A 15,767-nucleotide genomic window follows, 5' to 3' on the forward strand; every position below is an offset into this window, starting at 1 on the left:
CTTTATTTATAAACAGGTAAAATGAACTGACCGGGCTAGCCCGGCTGGGTCAACATACAAAAATAGTTAAGATAATAATATTATGAATACAGATAATAAATTAGAACTGCACATCATGGTAGAATATACTTCAAGTATTCATGATTAAACACATTAGGTCTATACAGTTCATAAATACTGTTCAGTGTTCATGGTTAAACAAATTAATTCTATACAGTTCACGAATACTGTTCAGTATTCATTATTAAACACATTAGGTCTATACAGTTCATAAATACTGTTTAGTGTTCTTGGTTAAACTAATTAATTCTGTACAGTTCACGAATACTGTTCAGTATTCATGATTAAACACATTAGGTCTATACAGTTCATAAATACTGTTCAGTGTTCATGGTTAAACAAATTAGTTCTTTAAACTTTTAAAATGAGACTATTTGATATAAAATAAATTCTTAGTTTGAAATAAAGATCTAAGACATTGGGTTGCAATTTGCAGGTATTGAAAAATTAGAGAAAAATAAAATTTGCTCTTACAAACGAAAAATATTTTATAAATATGAACTTTAAATGTTAATAAATTTTACAAAGTTGAACGTAGTTAAATGTCAGCCTCAATTGTATGATTGTTGTTATTGCAATATTTATAACAATATTATCAATATTATTAATTCTATAATAGTTATCATTATCATTATTACTATTATCATATAATCATTATTTTTAACATTATTCGTGTAGATGAATTATTTGTATTCCCCAATATTTTCGCTTGGGAATTAGACGTAGATACAGCAATTTATCTACAGGGTGTCCCACATCAAATTAGACCGCGTCAATGGGTCTAAATTACGATTTGGGGGACAAATCAGAAAATTTAAGAAGAATGAATCATTTTGAAAAATTTATTAAGGCTAATAAAAATTTTTTTTTTGCAGAAAATGCTAGATTTTTTTAGTATAATGTGCGTATTTAGGTGTTAAAGATTGGAGATAATCTAATATGATATGGGACGCTCTGTAGATTGCGCACAGCAAAAATTGACAGAGATTATAAACTGATATACCGCAAACCAAATAGATTTTAGTACAATAGATGGCAACGTAACATTTGTACACTCTCAGTACAGCTGTATTCTGACGTCACACGTGTCAACAGATTTATGTATCCGACAAAGTAATTAATAAAAGTGATGATTTTAGAATAAAGTTCTTATCTTACAGTAAAATAAATGCATTAGGATGTGTTCTTTAACTTCTGTTTTCACACTTTTTTTATTTAATCTTGGAAAACATGTCAACTAATTTGAGAACATTTCGTTTTCCTAGTTATATTTGACACTTGTGACGTTGTGTATAATTGGTCTATTTCTCTATTGCCACCTATTGTACTTGATAATCTATTTGCCGCAAACATGTTCGTTAAAGGGAACAATATTCATTATAAAGGAAGAAATATGCGATATATCTGAAGTGGCATCATTTTCAGAGAAATTACATCTTATATATCTTATCCTTACATCTTCTGTTGTTTTTGTACATTCTGTACTTTTTGAATTTTTTGACCACATGCATTTACGTGTTTCATGTTTTTAATAGATTATTTGTTTAACTCATTGTTTAACTTTAGGAGGAGAAGAATATCTCACATTTGGAGGCTGTTCTGTGAATTCTGGAGGAAACATGGATCCTAAATCTGGAATATTTAGTGTTCCTGTTACAGGTTGGTAACAATGATGTTTTTAACTGTTTTTATCATAGGCTGTAACCTCAGAGATAGGATCAATGCTTGATCTGGATCTGTTTTTAATCTGCAGATTTATTTAATCTTTAATTAATGGTAATCGTACCCAGTCAGGGGTGGAATAACTGAAAAAAGTAATTGAATTAAAAGTTCCCGAAGTTGACATCGAGATCAAGTGATCGGTATTTTGAGTAAACACAAACGTGCACCAAGTATAACTCAATTTTATTTAAAGATCGCAGATTTTTTGTTAATATTAACGGATTTCTAAAATGCATTCGTCATTACAACGCAGATGAAAAAGTAAAAAGGAACATTATTATATGTATACTCTAGGCTGTTACCTGTTTTGTCTTCATGTCTGCACATATGATATAAAGAAAGTAAAAAGGAACATTATTATATGTACTCTAGGCTGTTACCGGTTTTGTCTTCATGTCTGCACATATGATATAAAGAAAGTAAAAAGGAACATTATTATATGTATTCTAGGCTGTTTCTGTTTTGTCTTCATGTCTGCAAATATGATATGAAAAAAGTAAAAAGGAACATTATTATATGTACTCTAGGCTGTTACCTGTTTTGTCTTCATGTCTGCACATATGATATAAAGAAAGTAAAAAGGAACATTATTATATGTATTCTAGGCTGTTACCTGTTTTGTCTTCATGTCTGCACATATGATATGAAGAAAGCTCTTTTGTCCATCAGGTAATTAAAATTTTGAAAAAGAACATTTTTTTATTAAAGTTTATTTCGTACACAATTAAGGTACAATACATACATATACTGCAAGGAAAGTTATAAACACAAAACGGATGTCACAGCCTGACAAGTGAAATATTCTGGTCATAGGAAACTATTATGTGAATAATCAAGAAGATCAAAAGCTTCGGATACTAAACGAACACTGATGCACCCATTCTTGTTTACAAACACCGCCCAGAGAGAACTGGTTTCAATATGTACGCAGAGTATACACAACCGCAATTAACTTTTCTTGTTTTATTACCTTGGTACAATAGATACATATTAGGAGGTGTACATTACTAACATATTTCAATAAATGAAAAAATGGATAAACATATAAATGTTATCATTTGTAACTGATAGTCGCTACGTAAAAAAAAACTAATTAACTCATTTAATCAAAATTGTCAACAGAACTAAGATTAAATCTTAAATCTAACAATTTGCAAATGAGTGGTAATTTTCCAAAATATATCAAAATGGACAGATTATGCATTGAAATATTGCAATAGTTTACAATAGAATAAATGTTTTTACGTAAAAATGTTCGCTGATAATTTTAAAAGAAGGAGTTAAAAAAAATGCTCTGCATCAGCAGAAGGACTTAATATTTTATTTTTTAAGCAAACGTTTTCACGCCCCCCTGACCCTCTAGTAAAATTAAATTTAAAGTCTGACCGTGTCAACCTTGTTGCACCGACTAGTCTTATTGAGTTCTGCTTTATTTATCCAATGTCCGGGCGATACATTACAAACTGGGACTGGAAAGGTTGACCCGGCTCAAAAATTTAAATGTACTACGGCTGCCCGTGTACTGCATTATTTATACAAGCTTGTTCTTTATTAACAAGTGCTAAGGTAGCTAGAGTTATAATTAGAATTTAGTGTATTTACCAAAGAGAATAGAATATATATTAGAGGGGAATTAACTATAAAAAAATGTAAAACGGCCATTTTGTTGTACTGTTTCCATACTGCAGAGCCTGAAATTTAAAAGAGTATCGTTGAACGAAACCGAGTTTCCTTTTTGGGGTCTTATTTTTTGTGTAGATTTTGATTTAAGATATTTGATAAAACTGGTAAGATATAAAGGATTAAATAAAATAATATTTCAAAACAAAAATATCGATATCTACAAAACTGGGTAAACTCATTTGTGAAACCCGGGTTCCAAAACTGGTTTTCATAACGATACCCTGTCTTAAGTTTTGGGCTCAGGCGTACTTCACATATTTGTGCTATATAACCTTTTGGGCCCTGGATCATCATTTTATAAATTTGTAAATCAATTCTCTGTAAGGTTTATGAAACTGTTGTTTGGTTTACAACCAATTACCGCACAATATCGAACCATTTTTCTGACAATTTTTTTCAAAAGTTGAATGTTTAAAAATGACAAATTTTTAAATGGGAAAATTATTTTGGATTAAGAATCTTCAATTCAAAAGTTTTCTTCAACTAAATGTTTTGAAAATAAAATCTAAAATTAATATTAAACGAAAACCAAATTATGAAATAGGCTGGTTTCATAATTGAGTAATTGACCAATGATCATTTCACATTGACTCTATGCCTTCCACTTTACAAACGAAGATTTTCCGTCATAACTATAAATCAAATGCTGTTTTTTATTCACCTAATTCATTTTATAAAGTTTATTTAACAGATTTAAGAAATTCGAAATTGAAATTATAGTCTAGGGAACATACTATATTAATGTACTCTACTGCATATAATTTGTGAACATTTACATGATTTGTACACTTTGAACTCCCTTTCAGGCTGAAAGGGACTGAAAAATTCATACTGCGAGATTGTCTAAATTCCCCCCTAATATATATTCTATTCTCTATGGTATTTACTGAAATTCTGTACTGTACTGCACACAGACATCTGTACACTGTACGGCACGTGGGACTTACAGGGTGTCCCACAAAACATGACAGTTGGTGAATATTTTTAAATGTCTTTTTCGACATACTATAGCTATAGCTATTAAAGAATTTAACAGTGTATTACATTGAAAAAAATATTTTATGCTAATTTATTTTGTCTAGAAATTTATTCTAAAATGATATAACTGCCCTATAATATTTTTTATCATTGTTTTTGGCATTAATTATATTAATTATAATTATAATTATATTCTAAGTGTATAAGTTTTCTTTTGTTTTTAAAAAAGTATTTGAGAAGAAGTTTTTGGCATTAAACAACTTAAAAATTATGGAAGAAGACATTTAAAACTATTCACCAATTCTTATATGTCGTGGGACACCCTGTATGTGATTTAAATATGATCAGTGGGACACCCTGTATGTGATTTAAATATGATCAGTAGAAGAAAATTTAATATTTAATATTTGTTTTGAAGTAGATCTGAAAACAATGCTTTAAAAAATATTTTCAAGTGGACAATATTATTTATGTTTGTTATTCTATTTTTAAAATCTTTTTTTATTAAAGATTTCTGAAAGAATACGAAAAAATATCAAAATACAAGCTAATGAATACTCGATGAAAAACAAATAATTCATGAATATATAATACAAAAATGTAACATTGCTTTACTTACAAGGTGTTCCTGAAAAACGCTCTTTAACGTACTCGAGCTTGCAGTATAGTTCGATTTTTACATTGCTAAACATCTTCAATATTTATTTACTATTTTCAATCCGTTGACAATAATTAAAGATTTGTAGAATATAGAAACTTATGGCAGTTTAAAGTTTGCTAATTTTTCTTGGTTCAGTTCGTAAAGGAATTGAGTCTTTGCCACAAACTCTGATTTTCTAATCACTATATCTTTTGAACCAAATGTTGCAGACCTTAGATATTGCAAACTATGAATTCTGCTAGATCAAATAATCTGAGTTTGAAATATCAAAGGTCATAGAGTTCTAAAGATATTGAGGTTTAAATATTGGATTTTGTTCCAAAGACTCAATTCCTTTGTTATATTCGTTTTTGGAACATGTTTTGTGATTTTTAAAGGGTCTTAAATGAGAAAAATTTCTTTTAAGAAATCTTAAATACTGTAGGGGTTTACAGCAAAAACTAGGGGGCTTTAAATGGAAGAAAAGTTGCCATAGAGAGGCAACATTACTGTGGACATGAGCAAAAACTAAACAATACTGTATTTAAGAGCTGAGAGCTGCGAAATGTATCGTAAATAATACATTGCAGTTAGTTACACTTTATATTATTACACTTGCTACAATTACACTTACTATAATTACACTTATTTTGATTACATTTCCTTTAAAGTTACAGTTCATATATAGTTACAATTCATATAATTACACATTGTGTTGGGTAAGATTAGGTTAAAAGACAATTTCTGGAACTAGTTCTATGGCTGGCATGTGCTTGAGGGCTGAGCGCCGCGGCCTCTTAGACGTTAAATATTGTGTTTTCTCACCTTATTTTTGGTTAAGTCAAGGTGAGACAATTTCTGGGCCGAGCGCCGTGGCTAGAACAGGTTACAAGGGCCGAGCGCGGAGGATACATAAATGAGAAATCAATTCAGAATTAATTCGGAAATGTAAATTTTAGCAGATGTAAGTATAGGAAGCCTTGATCAAATACTTTTTTTTTAATGTGTAATAAGAATTATAAAAAATGTTGTTACGCAACCAAATAAAACTCTTTTACATTATCTCGCGAAAGTGTAAACATTGCTGAGTTGCATTTCAAAATAAATAAAAATATGTAATTTAGACGGAATGGCGTTGAGATCGCTACACTGTTTGATCAGAATCACGTGGATAATCATAAGAACAGTATGGCCGGTCAATCAATCTTAGCTGAGCTAGAGGAGGGGGATCGAATACAGGTATTTTAACAATCATCTAAAACTGGCAAAATTTGTCCAAAGTTTTTCAACCCTGAATAAATCACTGTCAGCCGTAGTACATTTGAATTTCCGAGCTGGGTCAATCTTTCAGGTCCCAGTTTGTACTGTATTCCCCGAACATTGGGTAAATAAAGCAGACACTTAATAGGAATAGCCAGTGCAACAAGGTTGACGCGGTCTGACCTAAGGTTGAATTTACTTTTACTAAAGGATTTTGAATATTTCTTCTAAATTTAAACTTGATTTTTTTAAATGTGGTTTCTATATAAGACACAATAAGATAGTTATCATAATTAAACACTGTTCAAAATAGAACTATTTCACATTATGACCCAATGTTCTGTTTTATAGGTGTATATAAAAACATTTACTGGTTTGCATGATAAAGCTGGAAACCATATGACCCAATGGTATTAATAGATTGTTTCTGTTTTATAGGTGTATATGTACACATTTACTGGTTTGCATGATAAAGCTGGAAACCATATGACCCAATGGTTGGGCTTACTGGTCAAACCTCTCAGCTCTCTACCTGAGTCCTCTAAGCTAGTTGATAAACCCAGGAAAAGGGTTATCATGTCACTCGAATAAAACTAAACAAGTGAAAAGTACGTCATCTGATTTCAATCTTTTTGTTATAAACGTTTTTTACTTTGTAAATTTTTGGAATTTTGGAAGGTTCATGTGAACTATGCAACGAGGTTATAGTGTATAGAGTGCTGATGTACGCTAATCCGTTACTAATTTAGAGACCATAAACTATACCGAGAGCGTACTGCATATTTGTTTATTATACTGAGATTCTGGCCTAACCTATAGTATATCAATATTAGTAAACTGTTGTAAGTGTACAGTTCAGCTAACTGAGCACACAGTTAGAGAACTATCATCCCCCCTGGAAATATGCCTCTTGGCTTATGAATGATTCATGTATTTAAATTGAATAATGCTATTTATGTAAGTTTGTTTACTTTATTATTTATATATAGTGTGCATTTTAAACTAATGTTATTACTGAAGCTGAAACATAAGTTAATATTGTTAATGTTAATCCAGAGACAAATAAAGACTGCTCGAGATTTGAACATTTTTTGTTTTTGTTTATACCATTTTTTGGAAGTTTTTATTTTTATCTATTTTTTATTTTAGATAAGCCAAATTTAGAGTTTAGACATGACAAATTTAGAGTTTGGACATGACAAATTTAGAGTTTAGACATGATAAATTTAGAGTTTAGATACGCTAATATTAGAGGTCAGACATGACAAATTTAGAGTTTAGATAAGCCAAATTTAGAGCTTAGACATGACAAATTTAGAGTTTAGACATGACAAATTTAGAGTTTAGATATGACAAATTTAGAGTTTAGAAATGCCAAATTTAGAGTTTAGATATGACAATATTAGAGTTTTGACATGACAAATTTAGAGTTTAGATAAGCCAAATTTAGAGCTTAGACATGACAAATTTAGAGTTTAGATAAGCCAAATTTAGAGCTTAGACAAGACAAATTTAGAGTTTAGAAATGCCAAATTTAAGGTTTAGACCCACCAATATTAGAGTTTAGACATGACAAATTTACAGTTTAGACATGACAAATTTAGAGTTTAGATAAGCCAAACTTAGAGTTTAGACATGCCAAATTTGGAGTTTATAAGTGTCAAATTTAGAGTTTAGACCCACCAATATTAGAGTTTAGACATGACAAATTTAGAGTTTAGATAAGTTCCTTTGACACTGAAGGAAAAAAGATGCAAAAAACGAACCAAAAACAATCGTATTCTTGCAATTTGTTTTTCTTTCGTTTTCCATTTATTTTAAGAATAAAAAATTGAATGAAAACAAACTTTAGCAGAATGCTTGTCTTTAAATGTTGAAAGATTTCTTTAAAAAAAATGTAAACAAAAGTAGTCTGAACAAAACTTTGAAAATCGTTAAAGCTTATGTCTTATTCAGCAAACTATTTTCATAGTGTAAAAAGATAAACGTTAAAAAACATACTATTGAGAAGTTGCCAGAAGTTTAAAATTTTTGTGAGGCATTCTGAAAGCCAAACAAATGAATGTATAATAAACCGGAAATCTATGTCTAATCCCTCAATGTATTATCAGGTTCTATCATGGTTTAAAAAGAATGTTGCATGTTTTATATCTTTTAGATCTTAAAGTTAAGTCACTGGGTTTAAATTAGCGTTTACATTTATTTTCTAAATTGCTTAATTATGAATATTATATGAAGGCATTTAAAAATGTTTTCAACAAAATAAAATAAAATAAATTGGATGTTTTTCTATAGGAACTATAAATAGTACATATCTCTTCTATAGGAACTATAAATAGTACATATCTCTTGAGTTTTAAACTTTTTCATTAAAAGATTTTAAAAAAATTTGATTTAAAAAATAAATTTAAAATTCAAAAGAGAGTTAACTTTGGACATTTTTTTAACATTTTAATCAATTTGAAGGTTTATTTGGTTTATATAGTTTATTTGGTACACCACAAATTAGAAGCCATAGGATCAAGTTTTCTTCCCTTTCCGACTTTACAAAAAATACAGTGTTAAAGGGAGTGTTCTCAAAAAAAGAAAGGGTTTCAGGCGTATGGCGAATAATATGCGCTTTTGATCGCTACTAATCTTACTTCTATCTGTTTCGTCTATAAAGAGAAAAATGTTAAAAACTACTTGTACCGAATAACGTAGCATCCACCAAAATTGAGAAAAATTGCAATCTATGACTCGGATCGTAAAAAAATCAATTTAATATCAAAGAAATCATTTAGGTATTACAACCTTTCGTCATCGATAATTTTTCTGTGCATTCGTATATAGTTGATATTTCATAATATTTTGTATTTGTTTTATACACAATGCACTTATAATAACGCCTATTATTTTGTCCACAAGGTGTCTCTGTTCTCTGTTATTTGTTTGAAATTAAATTGATTTTTTTACGATCCGAGTCGCATTTTTCAATGTTCTCAATTTGGTTGGATGCTACGTTTTTCAGCATAAGTTGTTTTTAACAACTTTCTTCTTATAGACGCAACAGATAGAAGTAAAATTAGTATCAATTAAAAGCGCTTATTGTTTGTCGTAAGCCTGTACCCCCTTTCATTTTTCGCGCACACTCCCTTTAAAACGAATAAAAAGTTACATGTATCTTGTTTACTATTTTTAAAAAATAAAATTCAACATTTCAAATTTGTTGCCCTCCGGAAAATTTGTTGTATTTTTGATCTTGTGAGTACAAAGCATTGAAGCAAGTAAACATTTAACTTAGTCTGTTTTGAAAGTAAAATGTTTGTTCTTACATGCACATATATGCACATAATTTGCTTAACTCTGAACAGGCTTGGAGGATGGGTGGGGCATTTAGTTTGTATTTTTTGAAATATATTATTCCAAAAGTTAAACTTATTTATTAATCGCTGGTAATCAAATTATTTGGAGGAAGTCTATAAATGGAAAAATTAAGAAGGAATAAATGTAGCACAGTCTCTCTCTAGTTTCATAAACCCAGAACTATAAGACATCAACAGAATTATAAAATGTCGTCTTGACAATTTTTAATTGGTAATTGTAAAACTTAAGAAAGAGCCATTAATTATACAAGAACTGTTTTTCAGAGCTCCATTTAATTTTTCAATTGTTAAACTAAATATCTGCAGCATTCTACTATCAGTAGGTTTAGAAAACGACATTTTATAAAATCTTTTGAATATACAACGAAGTTCTTGGTTAAACTGTAACATAAATAATAGTGTAGTGAAAACAATACAAACAAAGAGAAATATTAACTTAGAGCAATTTTAAGTTTTCAACATGAATCATATCAGAATTTGCAAAATTAATGATCCCAATAAAAGAAGAAAAGTGCAATCACAGTTTTAGATTTAGAACCTTGTCACAACAATAAAAGAAATTATTGTTCTTCTGTTGAGCAACCTAAAATTTACCAAGTTTCATTAAATTCTAAAATTAAAATAAAAGAGATTTTTTTTGTCCTCAGGACATGATCGGGTTGTTACGATCAAATCTCGGAATTTTTTCTATTGCGAAAGTTTGGTGTTGTCTGGTTTTTTATATTGATCTACCAGGGGTTGTTATCTGGCAGCACATTCATCCATCATCATTCACTAGGATTATCCGTCATCCCTAGAAGAGGGTTGACAAGATTCCAGCTGCCAAAGATTCTTATTAGGCCTGAGAATATAAAGTGCAGGAATCCTTGTGATATACTGGAATGAGGCCCGGGTGCAATACAGAGAGGAAACATCACACTCATTTCTCCCTAACATCTGTAAGCCCAGATTGGATACCCCCAGGTACCTATAGCCGGCACCCATATACTCTCCCTGCTTGTCCACCTCGTCCACCATTACTCCTCTGTCCTCCTACATCCGTTAGGTGATCATAACTGCTTCAGATGTGAACACCAGTCTGGACATTAATCCAGTTACTGGCTGTGGACAAGTGCCCTTAACTTCAGTGATCTGGTGTCACACACTCTCCGCACTACCCCACAAATCGTATTGGAACTTCACTGCAATTTAAAAAGGTCTCACCCCTCTCTTACAAAAATCGATTTGAATTTTGGCAATTACTCTTTAAAAACCAAAGCTAACAACAAGGGTTCTATGTGCTAAAATGAAGGGATACAGAAACGCATAAGTGAGTTAGATCAATAACATTTAAGGCGTTGCGATACTTCAAAGTCGACCCTGTCTTAAAAATTGATAAGACTGTTTATAATCAGGTTGATTCTTAATTATGACCTTAGATTTTCAATATTCATTTTTCGTTTTCTTGTAAAAATCAAATTTTTCTGAAATGCAATTAAGATTTGGTACAGTTTTATATTTAAAGAACTATTACATATTGATTCAGTTTAGAAACTGGTGTATGCTTATCGAGCAATAATTTCTCAAGTGCAACAAACTCAAATTTTGTAATCTCTATATCTTTGCAACCTTTGTAAACCTTTTATATATAGGTAAAACTTAGATTATATAATCTAACAGTTATAATAAATATCTAAGGTCAACTGCGCCGGTTGGGTTGCCATAAAATTGGGATTAGAAAATCAGAGTTTGTGACAAAGACTCCTTTGTTTTTAATCTTGATATTGTTTTGATAAAAGCACATGCAGGGCACAGCACAAACAGTAAACAAACTCTGCCCTGTCTTTCCTCTAATCCTTTAATCACTTTAACTAATATAAATACTTTGTAAAAGTTTGTTCCTATTAACTAAACCTCCCCCCCTTCCAGGAACAGGACCTTTCTCCTAAATCCCCTAATTTCAACAATTCATGGTTAAATAGGCTGAATTGCAGAAATCCCCAATTCTACTAAATATATTTACAAGAAAAGCAATACAAATTTGGGATAATAAAATCTCAATAAAACAGTTTTCAATTCAAAAATGCTTTTTTTAATGTTGATACAAAAAAAGAGTTATGCTGAAAGTAAAACACTTCTTGTTATTTAAGCACAGATTTATAATTCTTAATCTTTTTATAAATTTAGACAGGTGCTCAATTTTAATTAAAATAGATTTTACTATCTGAGCTGAAAACTTTAGAACGCTGGATAACAAGATTAATGCTTAAACTCCTGGTTTTACTAAACCCGAGATTAACCAATCAACGTATCATGTTAAGATGTACTCTTTAACTTTTGAAAAACCGGTTTTGATTTCTGGTGTTGATGGTGTCATATCAATTGAACTAAACATCGATTGAACGTAAGTTTCGGATTAATGTTTATCAAGACTAACATTCAAAATGACAATAGTCCTGAAATATGTTTTTTAATAATTTCATATTAACCTGATTGAATTTATATTTGTTTAAATGCTCTAAAAGCCGGCTTGTGAACAGCTGACTTTAATTCAATCGGATATTAGTCCAATCGATATAGCATTGTTTCTGTAATTGTTTTAAAAACGTAACTTCCAAAAAGAGGATTATAAGAAGAAAATCATAAATGTGTACATTGGATAATCAGATTAAGCGATCGTGATTAAGGATATCTCATTCTAAAGTTTTCAGCTCATGTCTCGTCAAAATACATGAAACTCTGTGTTATGATAGAAACCTTACAGGATTTTTACTAATGTGCTCTTCTTTCAGACACTGCAATCCAAGATGTGCATTGTGCAGGCTCTCATGCAAAAATCAAAAATTATTTTGCGAAATAAACTCCTTTGATTTTAACATTTCAACCCTATCCCTGCTAAAAATGTTAAAATTTCTTTTGTCCGATTTCATGCAAATAACTTTCACAAATTTCTTTGCAAAATTTGTGCAATCCGTTTATTTTTATGTCATAGGCTTGTAAAAATAAAGACTGAAAACATGCGAAATTTTCTTTTTTAGGCAACTTTGCAAAAATCTCTGCAAAATTGTGAAATCTGCTTGCTTATGTTTAAAGTATTTAAAAGAGCTATAGAATGTTGAAATTCAATGACTGGAAGTAGATCTAAATATAGGTTTTGTCTGAGGCCAAAATCAAAGAATTTGAACCGCGTGCTCAGTTAGAAAAATAAAGGGTTTAGGTGTTTCATGGGCAGCCGTAGTACATTTGAATTCCGAGCCATTTCAACCTTTCCGGTCCCAGTTTGTACTGAATCCCCCGGACATTGGGTAAAAAAGCAGACACTCAATAGGACAGCCGGTGCAACAAGGTTGACGCGGTCAGACTTTAGGTTGAATTTACTTTCACTAAAGGGTCAGGGGTGCGTGGTTTATCAATTTTAGGAATGATTAGGCCTTAAAAGTTTCAGAGCTAGTGGCATAAGTGTATCCTGAAATATTTTCAGAACAAATAATCAATAAAATAATTTTTTTTAGATTAAATACAAAATATATGTCTTTCTTTACTAATTCATTCCGTCCTTTTTCTTATTACATATTTACACTTAGATAATAGCCTTTTTTTAGCACTCTCTCAAATGATGATATGGCCAATAAAAATTATTCTATTGATTACAAGCACACAAAAATATTTTACATTTTGCAATTATTTCCAATTGCGAGTATTGTTTTTTATTACTTAAAGGGACAGACCGGCTATATATATGTCTCAAATGAATCCTAAATAATTTGTCCACAACACTGCATACTCAGTTTAACGAAATTAAATAGCCAGTCTGTCCCATTAAATATTTCAGGATTTGTTTGAAATTTTCTGTAAAATAATTATTACTTATTGATACATCTTGCACTCTCTACGTATTAGATAAAAAATTTCTACAGGGTGAGTAAAAAAAATTGCGATTTGAGGCGCTTGGTGCAAAATTGTACCTTTTTGAGTGCAACTCTCCTATATGATGTTTTTTCAATATTTTTTGAAAATTTGTATTTTTTTTTGCTATTCAATAACCCCTTTTTTCTCTTAAAATCAAAAGTTCAGAAAAACAAAAATGTGTAAATAAATTGTTTCTATCGAAATCTAAAATTTTAAAAAGATTGAATCGCAGAATCGCAGAAAATTTGCAAAATTGTAATTAGAAAATTCGCAATTTATATTTCTGGTATAATTTTTACGAAAAAAATTGTTTTTCAATGGTTCTTAAGGTTTCAACTGAACAATGTACATTTAATACAATAATAATAATAATAAAAAAATTACAAATTATTAAAAAAATACTGAAAAAACCATACAGGAGAGTTTCACAAAAAAGGTAAAATTTTGCACCCTGTATTTGTAAGTATAAATTATAATCAAAACAAACAAAATTTCAAATCTTTTTTTCCAATTCTTTATATAGATATTTAGTAATGAATTTTATAAGAATTTTTGTTTGTTTTTTAAACAAGAAAAACATGTTTACTTTAAATGAAATTACGCTTAACCGATATTGAAAACATTGTATTCTGTATGCAATATCATGTATTGTACCTTTTGTTATCATTACAATTAAATTACAAGATAGATTGCAGATTACACGCATCAAAAAATGAGATTTTAATTGAACAACTTTGCCACTTCGTTTCCCATCTACTTTTAATTTAGGGCAGACGTAGTAAAGCAGCAAAGGAATTGAGCAGGTTAAAGGTTGATTAAATACTGTAAACTTGAAAGAAGAAAAAAACCTATTTCAAACTTTTAAATCTTTCGACAAAGTTTTTTTCCCATCAATTTTGAAATGTATAAAACATTTAAAGAGTTAAGATTTGGTTTCCTTCAATAGAAGATTTAGTTTGGGAGTTTGAAGACTGATTATCAGAAGTAGGGATGGGAACATTTCCTTAACATTTAGCTTTACTTTAATGGGAACTAGATAACTTTCAAAATTCAAACAATCATGTGTTTGTATTTTACAAAGCGAAGTTTAATGTTTGCGATATTACCATGGTACGCATGGCACTCCTGTATGCCGAGTCCTTTAACGCCTGATCCAATCAGGGTTCAGTCATGTGTTTGTTGTCTATTCTGAACCAATACAAATTGCATGGCGGTAACATCTATGTTTATATCTCTCTCATTATCCAATTAGAGATAAACCCTTTTATCGGCGCTATAACAGTAAATGGAAATATTTATTTCTACTGAAACTATGGTGATGGTACGACTCGTAGCTTCTAGCTCTAGTTTTCATTTTCTGCACAATATCTGAATTTCATAATCCATATATCTTTGAAACCTTTTGTGCTAAATCTTGATAAAATGGAAGTAATAGTCCGAAATATCAAGACTCTACGATATTAGGTTGCAAAGATAGGGATTATTCGACAAAAAACTCCTTTGTTTAGTTACATAACATTTTTGTTCTTGTCAATAGCTCTACGATTAGAGACGTTATAATTAGGAACATATTATATTGTGATCGTACTTGAAATTTACTTCAATTTAAATTGATATAATTTTGAAAATTTAAGTATGTGAATTGTATATAAAGTTGAATATCAAGTCTAGCAATCGTCTATTTTTTCACTTTTGTTCGTCCCGATGTTATGCATTTCGAAGAAAATGGTGTATAATGCTTTACATTTATTTCTAATTAGAAAAAACTGTACACGGTCTGGAAATAAGCCTAAGTGTAGATATATCGCTCATTTTTGAAAATTTTGAAACTGGAAAACTAGGACTGCAATGCCATTTTACTGTCAATGCAAAAATAAATGATCCTCAGTGTCGTATTTTTGTTTAAACATTATTAAAATCATAGATAAATAAATAAACATAGATAGCTTATGTACGCAAAATCACCAAGAATTGTACAGTCAGCGAACTCATACTTCTAGGGGTAAAAGTGTACTTCAATGATAAGCGGGGTGGTTTGGTGTTTTAATGAATTTCATAATTATTAAAAATTTTTATTTTAAGAATTTCAAATTATTTCACTGAGCAATATATCATATTGTCGAGAATTGAAGAAGGAAATGAGAAGGACATAACTAACTTAAATTTCTCTC

The 15,767-nt window shown here is 30.1% G+C and overlaps 1 protein-coding gene across 1 annotated transcript; it reads left to right on the forward strand.

Moving 5' to 3' along the window:
* Nucleotides 1-1,626: 1,626 nt before the first annotated feature.
* On the forward strand, nucleotides 1,627-7,113 carry LOC111709908 (uncharacterized; the record flags this gene model as incomplete). The annotated part of the gene is given in 4 exon segments (XM_023483850.1): nucleotides 1,627-1,719; nucleotides 2,388-2,451; nucleotides 6,208-6,322; nucleotides 6,782-7,113. Coding segments are annotated over 4 exon segments (425 nt in total), but the record flags the coding sequence as incomplete, so codon positions are not given.
* Between the last annotated feature and the right edge of the window lie 8,654 nt (nucleotides 7,114-15,767).

This window comes from Eurytemora carolleeae, unplaced genomic scaffold (assembly GCF_000591075.1).
Source record: "Eurytemora carolleeae unplaced genomic scaffold, Eaff_2.0 scaffold773, whole genome shotgun sequence".
Classification (NCBI taxonomy): Eukaryota; Metazoa; Arthropoda; class Copepoda; order Calanoida; family Temoridae; genus Eurytemora; species Eurytemora carolleeae.